The sequence below is a fragment of the Ursus arctos genome, unplaced genomic scaffold (genome assembly GCF_023065955.2).
Source record: "Ursus arctos isolate Adak ecotype North America unplaced genomic scaffold, UrsArc2.0 scaffold_2, whole genome shotgun sequence".
Taxonomy (NCBI): Eukaryota; Metazoa; Chordata; class Mammalia; order Carnivora; family Ursidae; genus Ursus; species Ursus arctos.
In genome coordinates, this window is record NW_026622874.1 from 99,332,375 (window position 1) to 99,349,542 (window position 17,168).

Consider the following 17,168-nt stretch of genomic DNA (forward strand, 5'->3'; position numbering starts at 1 on the left):
ATAAAGTGACAAAGCAGGCTGCTGAGGTCATGGATCCATTTCAATGTTTAAAATATTTTTAAAAATCAACATATCTTAAAGGATCACTGAAATATTAGCATTGTTATTTCTCGTGGTGAGTTACATCCATTTCTTTTCTCCTTTCTCTTTCTCCTTTCTCTTTCTTCCTTTCTTTCTTTTCTTTCTCTCTCTCTCTCTCTTTTTTTTTTTTTGCTTCTCTGTATTTTCTACAAAAAACAGGTATTATGTTTTTAATAATACTTTCAAAATTACTTAACACACACACACACACACACACACACACACACACACACACGGAGAGAGAGAGAGAAAAATATTGCATATAAACCAGGCTAGAGCCTTGTTCATTCATTTGCTGAACGTGTCCTGGCCTCGCCAGGTAGCGTGTTAGTGCTCACGATCGTAAGCGTACGTGGTAGTGTACGTACACGTTATGCTTACGTCAAGCTATCCTATTGTTAAAAGTACGGTACCTTGTCTTGCCCTTACACATTCCCCCTGAGGAAACAGGTCCAGCACATGCAAGACCCTGGACCTGAAGTGAATCATCAAGAGGGATAGGCAGGTTTATGCCCAACTTCCCAAACAATCTCCAGCTCCCTGGCTGGAAATGATGCTTCAGGACCACGTACCGTGGATTTGGTGGACTGGGGTGATGAGTTCCCTATGCCGGAGAGCCCATCGTGCTTTGTCCAGTGGCTTGAAAGCAAACTCGGACCTTTTTCTTTCTAAGGGAAGGAAGGGCTTGTGGAAATCCAGAAGCCTGGCTGTCTTGGGAATTTTTCAGTGGACACCATGGAAAATTCTGAGGATAAGTTCAGGCCCTGCCGCTTAAGCTGCTAATTGACACCTGGAGTATCTCTTAAGCTCCCTTTTCCTCATAGGGATGATAACATTTTACAGAGCTGTTGCAATGACTAATGGCACAACATAATGTTGGTAAACCAGGCAATGTTGAACAAACATAAGTCACGAGCGGGGCCGGCTTTGTGGGTGCACTTGGAAGGGCCCCATGCTTGATTTAATGCTCGGCTGCCGCCATATTGAAATTCTTAATTTGTGAACAAAAGGACTTGTGTTTTCACCTTCCACTGGGTCCCGCAGATTATGTAGCTGGTGTTGGTTATGAACCTTACTTTATGGCCATACCCATAGGAGGTCACAAGGGATGTATCCTATCCAAGGTTTCGTAAAAACTCTAAATCCAGTGGAGATCAATCCTTACAGACACAGACTGTATCCAGCCATCCCTTTGTTACACATTTTGTTGTGAAACCTGCAAGCTGTCCTTTTCGTTCACCCCTAAGACATTGTACGGTTTTTGGTTAGCAAATGGCAATATCTTCTCACTAAGGAGCTTATTCTAAGCTCCCATGTGAAACCTTATTTAACAAATTTTTGCCAAGTCTCTTTGAGTGGGAAAGGAAATCCTTCACTAGAGAAACATCTCATTTATAAGTAAACATACTCCAGTAACTCTAGATGTCTCCCCATATCATCGTACAGATGCATCAGCTAGATGTTAAAATTCAGATTTTGGGGGGTTTCCTTTTTTTTTTTTAAGGCTTTATTTATTTGACAGAGAGAGAGCACAGCCAGGGGAGTGGCAGGCAGAGGGAGAGGGAGAAGCAGGCTCCCTGCTGAGCAAGGATCCCGATGTGGGGCTCCATCCCAGGACCCCAGGATCATGACCTGAGCTGAAGGCAGACGCTTAACTGAGCCACCCAGGCGCCCCAAGATTTTGGGGGTTTTCCTATCTTGTCAGTCAGGGATTGTTCTCCCATGTTTCTTGCATTTTCATCACATTTAAGAATCTCAGCTCTTAATGTTCTCAAATAATTTGCCATAGTCCTATAAGACATTGGAGACTCTTCTACAACTTTTTTTACAAAAATTTTAAGATTTTATTTTTAAGCAATCTTTCCACCCAACACGGGGCTTGAACTCACAACCCTAAGATCAAGAGCCACGTGCTCTTCTGAGCCAACCAGGCACCCCTGAGACTCCTTTGGAATAGATGGGGAACAACAAAGCATGAGGAATGGTTTTAGCCATACTGGCCATTGTGTAAGTAAGATTTCAGATTCCCACCAGGTCCACCAGAGTCATTGCCTCTCAGGTGAGGCCAGGCCCTCTCATCTCCCCTGCTGGAGCCTCTGGTGCTAGTAAATTACAAGCCTCAGGGATTGAAGGTGAACATGAGACAAACAGTCCCTACTTTCCAGGAGCTCTCATCTGGGAAGAGGAGATGGACAATGAGCAAGCGGCGGGGGGGGGGGGGGGGGGGGGGGGGCAGATCATTTCACATCATGGTAAGTGCTCTAGAGAAAAAAATACAGAGTGATGAGATTGATGTGGTAGACAGGGAGGTCTCTCTGTGATGGGGCTATAGGGTAGGAAAAAACTTTTCCTCTAATCTCTTAGGTTCTGGTACTGGGACCTGCTAATTAAACCAACAAAAAAGATAAAGTAACAGGAGAAAGGGTACAATTTTATTTAACTTGCATGGAATTCATAAGAAAGAAGCAAAACTCAAAAGAGCAACTAGACTTAGGGGCTTATATACCATTTTAACAAGGAGCAGTAAATTGTGGAGAAGTGGCTAGACCAAGGAAAGGGGATTTGGGCTCTAGGGGTGATAAACCATGGGGAAGTGACCAGGAAATATATGGGGGACTAATGGAAGATAAGGGGTATTCTAGAAAGGTCTGTTTATGCAGACTCCTCCCAGCATCAACTCTCCATCCCCAACAATGGGTTGCTCTCTCTTCCTGGTACAAGGAAGGCACTTTCCTCTTGGGAAAATTTTGCCCTATTTTTAGGCAGATAAGCAGAGAGTAGAGACCTCTTCTCGCATTTTGTTGTTGTTGTTGTTTCTCAATTGCCTTTGTCTTGAAAGAGTCCAAGTGGCAAATTTTGGGGGGGCAGAATCTGATCCCCTTCGGGGCCAGAGTGACTTCTCTTTCTGAGCCGTGAGGTCATTTTCCTCAGTCACAGGGCACAGCCACCTAATGGTTAAGCATCTCTTTCTCAGCCCTGCTGTGAACGCAGGAGGCACCACAGCTGAGTGTCTGGGTCTCACCTGCTGGAAGTCCTGCAAGCCCTGTGATGATTTAGCCCAGAGGACAGAGAGAGGCTGCAGCTGGCCAATGCCTGATCCCACGGCCTCCACACCCCACACCACAGAGTAGGACCTTCTGTCTTTCTGTGCTCAGCCATTTTTAAAAAGGCAACCTTCTATGGAAGTAAAAAATCCATCCAGAAAAGTACCCACTAAAGCTTCCTAAAAATGTAAGCAGCACCCAGATCAAGAAATAAAACATTACCAATACAGCAGGACCTCCCCACCCCCAGTCGCTGCCCTCCCTTCAAGGGTAACCGCTATCCCCTTCTAGCGTTTTAGATGAGCTTTACCTGGAATATCTCTGTTTTTAAAAGGCGGTAAGGCCAACAGCAACAACAGAGGCCACCACTTATTGCTCCTTCGCTGTGTGTCTGGCTCACTGCCAGGTGCTTCAGCTGGATTAGCCATCAGCAATCCCATGGAACAGGTTGTATCATCATCTCCAGTTTGAAAGGGGAAAGGTGAGGCTCAGGGAAAGATACCGGTTCAAGGTCACTTGTTCCACAAATCCAGCTACTGAATTTACAGTATAACAAGGAAAGTGGTAGTGAGAGGCTGAATATAAAAATGGACAATGAGGGGCGCCTGGGGGACACAGTCAGTTAAGCATCCCACTCTTGCTTGTTGCTCAGGTCGTGACCTCAGAGTCCTGAGATTGAGCCCCTCGTCAGGCTCCATGCTTAGTCCAGAGTCTGCTAGAGATTCTTTCTCCCTCTCCCTCTGCCCCCCCACTCATGCTCACCCTCCCCTAAAATAAATAAATAAATAAATAAATAAATAAATAAATCGTAAAACAAACAAACAATCAAAAATGGATAATGGTCAGACCGTCTATAGAAACAGAGCTCTGACCCACTCTCTGCAGCAACCAGCCCCAGAAGCCAGCCTGCCATATAGACATCAGGCTTGTAGGGAGTTGGACCACTGTCCCTAGCAAGCAGTCCAGGAAGCCAAACACCAACCCCTGTGATGACTGGCCCAAAACAGCAGGGACTTAAGTCGTAACTGACAGCTCCCTTCATTTTTATTCCAGCTTCCAACATGGGACCAAACAGAGGAAACCGAACATGCCCCGTTGTTCAATCACAGAGGACATTCAGCTTCTATTAGCCTCCCTCCAGCGGTCCCAGGTGGACAGCCCCCTATCAGGACACATGTGAATCCTCCCTTCATCCCTCTATAAAGCTTTCCTGCTCTTGTGCCTGACTTTGAGTCACTTTGAAACACAGGTGAGGCTCTGAGTTAATAGCCTTTGCCTGTTCTCATTTGATTGGTCTTCGTTCATGTCCACAGTGGGGGTACAGAGTTGAGCAAACACAGACCCTCAACCTACCCTCATGGGTCTCACTGTCCAGTGAGCAGAGAGACACACTATTCAAGCAATCACAGCAAGTGGGACCGTGCAGCTGCGATTTGGCTGTAAGGGAGAAGCCCTTTCCAGACACAGGAAACAGTACAAGGAGACATGGCTGGAGAGAGGGTGGGAGGATGGTGTGATGAGGTTGGAGGGGTCCACACGGGACAGATCACACAGGGCCTTCAAGACCATGGGAAGGACTTTTGCCTCTACCATAAGGAAAAGTTGAAGCCAGTGATGGACTTGTAGGATGGCAGTGGGAGGAGACGGGAGCCATATGCTTGGTGTTACGGGTTGAGTTACGTCCCCAACAAGATCCACTAGAGTCCTAACCCCCATTACCTAAAGAATGTGACCTTACTTGGAAATAGGGTCCTTGCAGATGTAATTAGTTAAGATGAGGTCATACTGGAGTGGGGGGGACATTTAATTCAATATGACTGGTGTCTTTACAAGAAGACACACAGAGAAGACGGCCATGTGATAACAGAGGCAGAGATTGGAAGGATGTAGCTCTGAGGATTGGCTGCAAACACCAGAAGCTGGAAGAGGCAAGGAAGGATCTTCCCTCCCCCCGAGCACCTTTGGAGGAAGTGTGGTTCTGCCGTCACCTCGATTTCAAGCTTCTGGTCTCCAAAACTTGAGACAATAGGTTTCTGTTGTTTTGAGCTACTCAGTCTGTGGTCCTTTATTATGATTGCCCTAGGAAAAGCTAGGGTTTTTAAAAAAAATCGATCTGGTTAGGTTGAAGGGGAGCCCACGTGGACGAGGGTTGGCCAGTTAGGGTCTGCTGTGATTGTCTCCCAAAGACAAGATGGTAGCTTGGGCTCGGGTGGTGACAAGTAGGGCATGGATGGAGAGAAGACAAAGCTGACGAATGTTTAGGAGAGGACATCTACTGAGCAAGTGTGGGAGTGGTCAGCTGCACTCTTGTCTACCGCGTCATACATGTTGAAAAGAGGGCCTTAGACACTTACAAGAAACTTGTCATCAACAAGGCAGCCGGGATTGGGCACAAGCAGCGATGACATCTAGGATAGGCCAGTGGGTCGGGAGATAAGTCTGGCCAGCGTGGCTGGAGAGACCTCACAGGGCTACGCAGCGAGTGACCAGCATGGGGTCTCAGGGTAGAGGAAGTCTGCGGGGTTAGGAGGCACGCTGGGGATTTGGATTGAAACAGGTGGTTGACCGGGGACAGCATCAGATATATGAAGCAGAAGTGTCGTCTGAGAATACGGGGCCACTCACTGGCAGTAGCAAAGTCCAAATACACAGCCCAGCCAGGGTCGCCAAGTTCTTTGCTTCCACCTGCCAGCCTTCCTCCTTGCAGACATTGCTAGCTGATCCCAGAGTCCACTCCTTCCACTCCGGGAAGTCCCTACCAATCGAGTGGAGTAGATACAAGAGATAAAATCCTCTTGCAATCCCAGGACAGCGGTGGGATTCAACGGGGGACTCCAAGACTCCTCCAGAGGACTGCCGATCTGCGCTTGGTCCCCTGATCCCCAAAAGAAGCCCGGGAAGTTGACAGAGCTGCCGCCTGCATTACTCCTATTTGCTACAAGAGGAAACTGAGGCCCGGAGTCTTGAGGCTAGTGAAGGACAGAGCGGGGCTCCAGTTAAGGTCTTCTACTTTCAAATCTTCTCTCTACTCTTTCCTGGGAGCAGTTGTGAGTTGGTGGCCAAAATAATGTAGACCACGGAATCAACATCTTTTTTTTTTTATTGCGGTAAAATACACATAACATCAAACTTACCATTTTAACCATTTTGAAGTGTACAGCTCTTGGCTTTAAGCGCACTCACGGTGTCGTGCAACCATTGCCACCATCCAGAACACATTTCACCTTCTCAAACTGAAACTCTGCCCCTGTCGAACACTAACGGAAAGAGAAGACTCCCCGAGTTTCTATGGCAATGTAATGTCAGCAACCTACATTCTTGCGACTGGTTTCCAGAAACTGCTTTTTAAGGGCAAGTTGGTACGGGTTGGTAATCCTGTTTTCAAGCTCTTGTTGCTGTTTTGTTTATCCATTCATCAAATAATTACTGAGCGCCGAACTAGGTTGGGGACCGTGCCAGGCACTGGGGCATATTATGCGGGCAAGACAGGAACGGTGCCGGCCTGACGCTTGGTAACCAAACAATGCTGTGGGTGCCCCTGAGAGAAACTTCTCATTGAGGACACCGGTGAAAGTAGACTGCTGGGTGGGGGAGGTAGGAGGATATATTTGGGGACAAACTGAAAATGACCACCCTGAGGATATGACCCAGGGAAGGGTCTAAAGCTCTCGAATTATCTGCTTTGAAGCCACTGACTATTTCTGATGGCAACGTGGGATTGGTTTTTGACTTTTGAAAAACTTGAATCCAGCCTTAAAACATGAGGAAGTCCTGTCACACACCACCACATGGATGATCCTTGAGGATATTATGCTAACTGAAATAAGCCAGTCGCAAAAAGACAGTACTGCAAGGTTCCACTTATAAGAGGTATCTAAAGTTGTCTAAGTCCCAGAGACAGAAAGTAGAATGGTGGGACACCTGGGTGGCTCAGTCGGTTAAGCGTCTGCCTTCAGCTCAGGTCATGATCCCGGAGTCCTTGGATCGAGCCCCACGTCTGGCTCCCTGCTCAGTGGAGAGGCTGCTTCTCCCTTGGCCTGCTGCTCCCCTTGCTTGTGCTTGATCTCTCTGACAAATAAATAAATAAACTCTTAAAAAAAAAAAAAAAGTAGAATGGTGGCTGCCAGGGGATTGGGAGGGGGAGGGTAAGGGGGAGGGGGGTTCTTGTACAATGGGCATAGAGTTCAGTTTTGCAAGATGAAAAAGTTCTGGAGATCTCTTGCACAACCATGTGCATATAGACTATGATACTGTATGTAGGCTTTAAAATGGTTAAAATGGTAAATTTTATGTTACATGATGTTTTAGCCACAATTAAAAAAAAAAAAAAAAGTCTAGCCCTGCAGCTGGCTACACAGGGACTCAACAGATAATTGCTGAAAGCCAAAAACAAAAAGCAAAAAACCTTGAGGTCTCAAATCCTGGCCTCATGTTTTTCCTGCACATTTTAGATATGGGGTTTGGGAATGGTTGGTTGCTTGCGTCCTTTTTGCCTTTCTAGTGTGTGCGATTTAAGATATCCCTGGGAAAATCCAAGTCAAGACTTTTTTGGAAAGTCACCCAACCGGCATCACCCCTTTGACGGAGTAGTCTGTCCATCTGACACTGACTTTGAATCTGTCAACTCTGGACCAAGGTTGGCCTCGCATGTCTACGGCTTCAGAGGGTAAGAGCAGGCCTGCTTCAAACAGCAGCCACTGGGGTGCCTGGGTGGCGCAGTCGTTAAGCGTCTGCCTTCGGCTCAGGGCGTGATCCCAGAGTTCTGGGATCGAGCCCCACATCAGGCTCCTTGGCTGGAAGCCTGCTTCTCCCTCTCCCACTCCCCCTGCTTATGTTCCCTCTCTCGCTGGCTCTCTCTCTCACTGTCAAATAAATAAATAAAATCTTAAAAAAAAAAAACAAAAACAGCAGCCACTAACACCTGGGGGGCCCTTTTCAGTTAACAGAGTGCCCCACTATGTTCACTTCATTTTGGCCACCATCTCCTCTTAACCAACTTTCTGGTCTCTTCTCCACACCGCTTGTGGGGTTCGTTTGCAGAACTGAAACCTTAGTTAAGGTTTGTTGAGGTTTGTTTTCAAAAATTGGCTGTTCCCACCCACATTCCCTTGTGATATAAATAGAAACAAAAAGAGGTTTAATTAGCAAAGCAAGACATTTGAGCTATGTCTACTTGATCCTTGAAAAGGAAATCTAAGAGGTTCTTGCTATCACTTTTTCAATCCTATATAAGGGAGGTCAGTAAGGTAGCAAAAGCACATCTGTTTTGTGCTCTTTCGACTCTTTTTCCTGATTCTTCTTGGGCGAAAAAATCTATAACAGTAAGTAGCTGGTGGACCTACAAGACCCCAGACTCTTCTTTCCTACATGCGCTCATATTAGATTGGTGCATGCTGGGCTCAGATTTCTCTTTCTCCATGGATTTGACATCTGAAAGGAGTCTCTTTGATCTCTGGTAGATGGGCTTTCCATATCTCTGATTCCCATCCTTCGGGATAGAGATCGTCTTTTCCACAGAAGGTCTCCAAGTAGCCCAAGCTGTGTGCAATTGGCAACATTGCATTTTCAGTGTATGAAAATACCATCGCATTTGTAACATGGTTTACTTCTGGATGCCTATGTAAGCGATCGATCGTGCAAATATCATTTTTATAAGAAAGTGGAATCAAGTCATTCTCTAAGCTGTAGTTTTAAATTTTGTCTTTGAAGAATATTCAGGAGAAGGCGCTGAGACAAAAGGGGCTGGAATCTTTTCAGTGTATGGTTTGTATGTGGCTCTCCTGTCCCATCACTTAATACAATACCACGCTTATCACACTGAACAATTCCCCGCAAACGCACAGCTTCAGTGGGCCTAGGAGGGCGTAGTACCCCTAGATCTGCGTCTTCCTGCTTGCCATTGACCACGTCTCGTTTATTCTGTGCGACCAGGAGGAAAATGAGCATCACAGACGTCCTTAGCGCCGACGACATTGCCGCAGCCCTGCAGGAGTGCCAAGGTAAAGGGCAGTGGGGCAGGGGTGGGTGATTCCCACCTGTTCACACGTCCAGCAAAGCCGCAAAGATTAAAACCTGAACTTTGCTGAAAATTCAGGGGATCAGAGAGTAAAACTGTTACCAACGAAATAGCTACAATTATAGAGCATAGGATTCCCTTGCTGTAAGGGGAAAGAAACTTACTAGAAGTGAAAAAAGAAACGTGTGGATACCATGTAGCCTGTTTGAATGCAAGACTGCATTTCGCCCAGCCGATCAGATCAGCCCTGCCGGAGTCCCAGACACACAGTCTGTACAAAGGGAAGGGGGAGGCACAGAGGAGAGAGTGGGGGGATACACAAAAGGACAGGGTGGGGAAGGAGACAGGAGATCTATCACAAAGACTCCCAGTCTTGGCTGCCTCGAAATCTTGCACTAGTCACAGCCCTCTTCGTCTTTCTCTTTTCTTTCTTTCTTTCTTTTTTTTCTTTTTTGAGAGAGAGAGACAGAGCAGGGGACAGGGACAGAGGGAGAAGGAGAGAGAGAATCCTAAGCAGGTGCCATGCCCAGCAGAGCGCAACGCAGGGATCGATCTCACGACCCCAAGATCATGACCTGAGCTGAAATCAAGAGTCAGATGCTTAACCGACTGAGCCACTCAGGAGCCCTGTATTTCTTAAAAACTGAGAATAGAGCATCCCTGTAGCTCGATGATATCATGAGGAGGGGTTCTGATAACCTATGGTTTCGGCCCATGGGCCCAAATACAGAATGTGACCTGATGAGCCTCCGAATAACCCTCTCTTTGTCCTTTAGACCCAGATACTTTCGAACCCCAAAAATTCTTCCAGACATCGGGCCTCTCCAAGATGTCGGCCAGTCAGGTGAAGGATGTTTTTCGGTTCATAGACAATGACCAGAGTGGATATCTGGATGAAGAAGAGCTTAAGTGAGTTTTGGCCTGAGCCTGTATGGCGCCCTCCATGTTGCTGTGTGGGTTGGGAGCCGCGGACGCCAGTTTGGTCCGTAGGTCTTCAGTGGCCAGCGTTGACACTGGTTGCTCACCAGAGCCCCATGAGAGGGAAGACCGTGAGTCAGTGGGCCGCACATCTGTCCTTGTGAAGCACTGGACACAGGCACTGAAGATTATCGGTGCAAAAATTCATTCACTGTAGGTTTTTTCTTTGGCAAACGGACTTAGCAACAAAACTCTGAAAAAAACTTTAATTTTTAAAAATTTATTTCTTTTATTCGTTTGAGAGAGCGTGAGCCTGAGCAGGGGGGAGGGTCAGACAGAGCAGCAGCCTCCCCGCTGAGCCGGGAGCCCGATGCAAGACTCGATCCCAGGACCCTGGGGTCATGACCTGAGCCAGAGGCAGACGCTTAACCGACTGAGCCACCCAGGTGCCCGTCTGGGAAAAAAAAAAAAAAACAACAACTTTTAAAAACAAAATGCCCACCAGTAGTTTCTACAAGGAAGGCGAGTGTGGCTTGTGAAGACCAGAATAGCGCCGTGGCCAGGAACAGGTGGTTTGCTTCAACAGAAAAAGGGTAAGCACAGAGACACGTGGTCTTCCAGAAAATTGCCATCAATCTTGGTTGTCCTGCAGGTTTTTCCTCCAGAAGTTCGAGAGTGGTGCTAGAGAGCTGACAGAGTCAGAGACCAAGTCCTTGATGGCCGCTGCAGATAATGACGGAGATGGGAAAATTGGAGCCGACGGTATGTTCACGCCTGTACCCAGCACAAAAGAATTGAGCTCTGGAAGCAATCCGGGGGGACTTGGGCCCTGAGATCAGGCAGACGTGGTTAGTGAAAAGCCCCCTCTCTTAACCTTGAACTTCAGTCTGCTCATCTGTAAAATGGGCCTTCTGCGAGGATACCAACAATGTATGTAGACACTAGTGTGATGCCTGGAGATGTACCGTGGCAGCTGGTCCTTGAGTCACTGTCTATGACCCAGAAAATACCCTTCTCCTGACCTGGGGACTAGCGGTGGCCTGGCTAATGATCTGCAAGACACCCTCAGGCATCACAGAAGTAATGTAAGGAATTTCCACCACTGGCCTTTGAGCCCTTCTGAATAAGGGAAGGATTGACGTGCTCAAGTGTGTCTCGTATCAAAATGTCTATAGACTTGAAGAGGAAAGCCTCTTAGCCTTCAAGGGTTTACATAAACACGTTTCATTAGACATTAGACCACCGAGTGGACAATATTAGAGAGTAGATCAAGCACCACGTATGGAGTCTTTTGTGTGCAGAACCCTATATTCAAATTTTAGTATGGGAGCATGGCTGTAGGATTATTTTCACCCGCTCAGTTATGTGGCTTAGATGCTTTTTAGCTACACTGCGCATGCCGCCTCGGGAGAATTTATGCGTGGTCTTTGTGGTGTGACTATGTGGAAATTAACAACTCCTGTTTAGATCCCCCTTTTAAACACCCATCCAAAATTATACCACTATAACTTACTACACAGTAGTTAAGGTAGCTTCTATAAATAGCTCAGAAAAATAGTTTAGGTAAGAGAAGATTGATTTATTTAAATCTAACCACAAAAAAATTGCAGATAAAGTGTACCAATAAATATAAAGCGAAACCCCGGTTTTCCATTTCAATCAGTCACATGTGCTCGTGTTTATCATTATCACCATTGTCTTTTAGTAATATAAACTCTTGGGGGCAAGGTTAGAGTTCATCAGAGAAAAGTGAGTTCCGAGGCCCACCCTATGAATTGTTCCCTACATCTGCACAACATAGCTTCTGAAAAGGGGAAGAAAACCGCCCATCTCTGTCTTAAAGTAGCTAGACAGGGAGCTGAGTGATCCCAGATTTCAAGAGGCTATTATACCAAATCCGTGCATTGTCAGAGAGCAACGGCTGGGCTCACGCGTTCTAATACAGGGGGCTCTACTGCAAAGCTGAAGATGTCTGTTCGATTATGCAGGAAGATGGACACTATGGACCATCTCAATCTGCAGTCAGTGACTCATGTTTTCCCTTCCTTTTGTGCCCTTGGAGGGGGCCAAGCCCATCATCTGACAATCTGTTTCCTCTCCTCTTCAGAACTCCCACTGGCCACAACATGTCTGTAAAAATACCCAGCCATCTCCACTGATGCTTTCTCCCCTCTTCTGTTCTAGAATTCCAGGAAATGGTGCATTCTTAAAAGCCCCAGGCTGTGGAGATAGAGACAGTCAGCCGGAAGGCCTCCAAAGCCCCAGGAATGGGAAACCCCACTTCCTCCCCCTAATTTATTTATTCATCCCCCCCCCCCCCCCGCCCCAGTGCTTCTGCAATTGCTCCCTGTTTTAGCAAGATAATAAGGCAGTCATTCATGAATTTTCGGTGGTCAGTAGGCCCTGATGACTCCTGTAAGGCCCTCGGCAGACAATGCCTTTAAAATTCACCCAATAAAGATATGTTTCTGGTCATCTGCTAATGTGTGGGTGTGTTGTTGTTTTTCTCAGCAAGGCACAGGGATGAAAGCAATTTGGGGCTTTTACAAGGGGGTTTTCAGAAAGATTTCTGGTCCTATCAAGTACTAAGCCAGCCAGAGTGGAGTGTGCCAGCAAACAGAGAAAACAGGTTGGGAAAAAAAAAAAGTCACAAACGAATGGCACTGTCAGACTGGCATTTTCCCAGGAAGTTATCAGAGTCTGAAAGTAATATGAAGAAATTTATAATGAGCATAAAATCATCCTTGCCTATGCGTTAGATGGCCATAAGAGAGATTGAAAAGCCAATAGTACAGGACAGAAAAAGTAGGAGCTGCAGTGGCCCCAAAGCTAAGGAAGCTCGCTCTGCCAGATGGGCACAAACAGACCCATTTTCAAGCTTGCCTTTTTTTTTTTCTTAGAAAAACAAGCTATCTGAGACTTGCCTGCTCTGACCCAACCTCCCGCCACGTCCCCCCTTCTCTTTCTCAGTCTTCACGTTCCTGGCTCTCCTTAAATACCACCTGAGCCAATTACACTGAGAATTGCCTTCACTTGGGAAGTGAGCCTCGCGGTCCTGTTAGAGTTTTCATGGGGGGGAGGGGCAATTTCAAGCCGGGAAACTCTCGTGAGGCTGATGTCCAGGTGGCAGTTTCAAGGTGTTGTCTCTGGCTGACCCCAAGAGTCAAGGACTCCAGGGGGGAACTGAGGCATCTTTCTGGGAGCCTGCTGAAAGGCTCACACCTTTCACTCCACACCCAGGCTCCTAAGGCCCTGGGCTGTCCTGGATTGCTTCCTTCACCCTTAAGTAGCTCGGTGACTTTCAAACCCCTGTTTTCTGGAGGGCCGTGTTAGGGCAGCTTTTCATCGTGCGGGGTGTATATGACAAGGGGGCCCCTAGGTGACTTTAGAGGGTCAGGGGTCAACGTTTTTATTTTAATAACCATGATTTTAATATGCATTTGGAAAAAAATCAACTAGCACAAACACGTGATTGCAATATCATCGTGTTCGAGTGAGGCCAAGGGGAATATCAGACGTTTCAAAGCGCATCCATTTGAAGAACAATGTCAAGTAATATTTGAGATGGTATCTGAAGCGACAAATCCCATAAAGGGCACTCCTACTCCCCCCTCGTGCCCCAGCCTTCCTGGCAGGAATCGGGCCAGGTCCTCCCCGCCTCAGCTTCCCTCCCTCCGTGTGTGCAAATGTCTCCCAGGTGCCTCTGTGAATCGTTCAAAATAAAGACAGCAGGAGGGCCTTTCTGACCAACACTGACAAGCTTGGAGCCTTGACTCTTCAGACAACCCACGTGTTGCCTTCACCTCCACGGATACTCTGATCCTTCTGTTATCTCAAGGCTCCCCATTAGCTTTTCCCAGCCAATGGTTCTTTATCCCCAGTTACAGCTCTAAATACCTCAAAGTGAGTCTGCCCCGCTTTTTCCGGGGGCCTCTGGCCACCATACGCCTCAGAGAAGCCAAGTGGATGATGATGTCTTAAAATAAGGTCAGGAGCTTTTGACCAAGCAACCCATTGGAGCTGCAAAGGCAACACCGCCCTAATCTCAGCGAAGATCGTCAGTTTCTCTTATTTCTTTTCCGTCACTCGGGAGGGCATCTGTCTAGGGATAATGCCTGGAGGGGTTATATGGAGCACCCAGGGGACACTGTGTCATTAGGTCATACTGATGTCCTGTCTTGGGGAGGATGCTTGAAGAAGACGGATATCTACAAAAAGGATAGATGGCCACAAATTTTCCACAGATAGGATTATGGTCAGTTATTCATGAATTTAATTCATTCTGCTGCTTCAAAATGACAAGTCCCATCCTGTTTGCCCACGTCAGGTACATGGCTTTTATACTGTTCCAACCCAGTTTTAGGCACTTAATTTCAGAGTCGCTCTCAATAGCCAACAAGTAGCAATCAAAAGGAGCCCTCTCTCTGTATTTAACACCCCAAAAGTGTCAGGTGGTATGCTGCCGTGAAACAGTCTTGTCTTTACTCATAACAATTTTAAGTTACGTTGTCTGGCTATTTGAGCGTGCTGGCGGTGGGCGGGCGGCACGTAACTCCGTCCCTGAAGGCAGGTAATGGTAACTCTGGGCATTTGAATATATTTGTTCAGTAGCACTTTTTGTTTTTCTAAGTTTAAATTTTGCAGGGACGTTAGCATTTCCAAATCTTTGGTAAGTATAATTCGAAAACAAAATGTTTTCGAAAATTACCCGAGTTCAGTCATTATACAAACTTGGTACGAAGTAATTCATTTCTAAATGAGTCTTACTCAGTATGTACCTCACCAAAGAGAGAAAGGGCACATAAAATGTTAACACCGGTTATCTCCATCTGGAAGGATTACAGAACAGTGTGATAAGACCGAGGCCTTTGAAGAAACGGAGCATAGTAACTAGAGAAATGAAAAACAGATGTAAAATCTACCCGATTTTTGTCACTAGGCCAAAGTAACAATTTCGATCTTAAAATTTAACTTTCATGCCAGAGATGTATCCCACACTCAAATGAATGAAAGCCCAGCATGCTATTCTGTTCCTGAAATTTCTACTCCTTTCTTTGGACTCGTTTGTATTTTTACATACTGAGGAAAAAATTTAAATATAACATATCCAGAGTCGAAGCAAAACTGGAAAAAATCCTGAAATTGTAACCGTCTGGAAAAGAAATTGACCAGAGTGGAAACAACTTTACTTTTGCGCTTGATTTCTCGATTTTTAACTAACTTGCCGATGACATCCTACCTCAGACGGGGATGTTCTCAGCAGTGCAGTGTTGTATTTTGGCTTTGACCTGAGGGCCTAGAGTTCATGATAGGTTATAGAAGTCTGTTTTTCCTACTTGCTTATAAAATAGGGCTGCGGCAGTGGCTTTAATTTGAGCTATTTTTACCTGTAATTTTCACTTATAGTTTGGTAGTTTATAATTTAATGGGATGTGATCTGAAAGCCAGTTTCCTGAATGTGTTTCATTGTTGACGCTAATAAGAATTATTAAAATACTTTAAACACTATTGGGTATTTTGCTGCAGCGTCCACACATTGTGAAATATTGACATTAATTTTTAAATATATAGGTTTTCTTTTTTTTCTTTTTCTTTTTTAAAGATTTTATTTATTTATTTGACAGAGATAGAGACAGCCAGCGAGAGAGGGAACACAAGCAGGGGGAGTGGGAGAGGAAGAAGCAGGCTCATAGCAGAAGAGCCTGATGTGGGGCTCGATCCCATAACGTGGGATCACGCCCTGAGCTGAAGGCAGACGCTTAACCGCTGTGCCACCCAGGTGCCCCTAAATATATAGGTTTTCACCCAAGTTATTCCCAGCTCGAAAACAAAACACAGAAAAATGGCAAAGATGTGAAGTTCTGTCTGTCCACGTTGACAAACTGCATAGTTAATTCTGTGTGACGATGCAGTTTAATTTTGTGTAATGAGTACTCAGGAATCCAGTTTCAAGCAAAAACCTATCTTATATCTCTCCTGCTGATGTGAAGGTATGGTATTACTTTGCAAACACTTAAGACGACAGATGAAATTGGAATCACGAGGCTCGTTTCCACCTGGCCTGTTAACTTATTCACTGGGAAGACTACTCATTTACATGAGGTTTTAACTGGTTTCCAAAAGTCAACGTTTTTCGGGTAAGGAGTAGATTTTGACATCGTTTTCCTAGGAGTTTTACGATGAAGGTAAACGCATTCACATCCTTGAATTATTTTGGGGTGATAAAATATATTTCAACAATAAGAAACACCTGCGTCCCTACCCCCTCACTTTATCAAATCTTGACACTGCTCGTGTGGCGTTTTTGTGATATGTCAAACTTGCTTGGGCTGTAGGTTCCCGGTCTTAGGTGGGCCTGAGATTTGGGGGTGGGGGGGAGTGAAGCAACAGCCATTGTACTTATGCTCTGAAACTCAGCATGGGGGGGGTGTCATTTATCTGCCGGCTTCCCTCCTTGGTGTGGGGTCCTTCTTCAGCCCCCAGCTCCAGGTATGTCTTTCCTGCTCTGACAAAGTACACCAGCCTTTCCTGGTGGAGCCCCCGGCAGCAGGGCTGGAGGCAGGGAAGAACTCCTGTACGTTCCAGTCTGTCCTCGCTCTCCCCCATTCTTCCTGTCCCCACTTCCCTTCCTGACTGCAGACTTCAAACTTCAGCATCGAAGAAGGCAGTAGCCTTACAGACACTGTTTAGGTCTCTCATTAGCACCCAATACCTGTAGAAAAGACAGATCCCTACAGGTATCTCCTGTTTTTCAAAAGCTCAAGTTACATCACTTCACTTTTACAAAAAAACCTACCTTATTAGTACCTGTTCACTAAACGAAAGGAATCAATTTCACCTTTATAAAAAAGTGGGGGTGTGGGGAGAAACAGCATTCAGCATCAGTTTTGTGGTGAGAGCAGTGACAGAGACAGGACAGATCTTATTTCTTTTATAACTGAAAGTTTGTACCCTTTCACCAGCCTCTCCCTGTTTCGCCCCCCTCCCAAGCCCCTGGCAGCCACCCTTGTACTCTGTTTCTATGAGGTTTGGTTTTGTTTTCTAAGATTCCATCTATAAGGGATACCACACGGTATTTGTCTGGCTTATTTCACTTAGCAGAATGCCTG

The 17,168-nt window shown here is 46.1% G+C and overlaps 1 protein-coding gene across 1 annotated transcript; it reads left to right on the plus strand.

Moving 5' to 3' along the window:
• The first annotated feature begins 9,063 nt into the window (after positions 1-9,063).
• OCM2 (oncomodulin 2) lies at positions 9,064-12,269 on the plus strand. Its single transcript, XM_026516377.2, has 4 exons — positions 9,064-9,124; positions 9,918-10,050; positions 10,712-10,821; positions 12,244-12,269. The coding sequence occupies exons 1-4, from the start codon at positions 9,064-9,066 to the stop codon at positions 12,267-12,269; spliced, it is 330 nt and encodes a 109-aa protein (XP_026372162.2).
• The last annotated feature ends 4,899 nt before the right edge of the window (positions 12,270-17,168 follow it).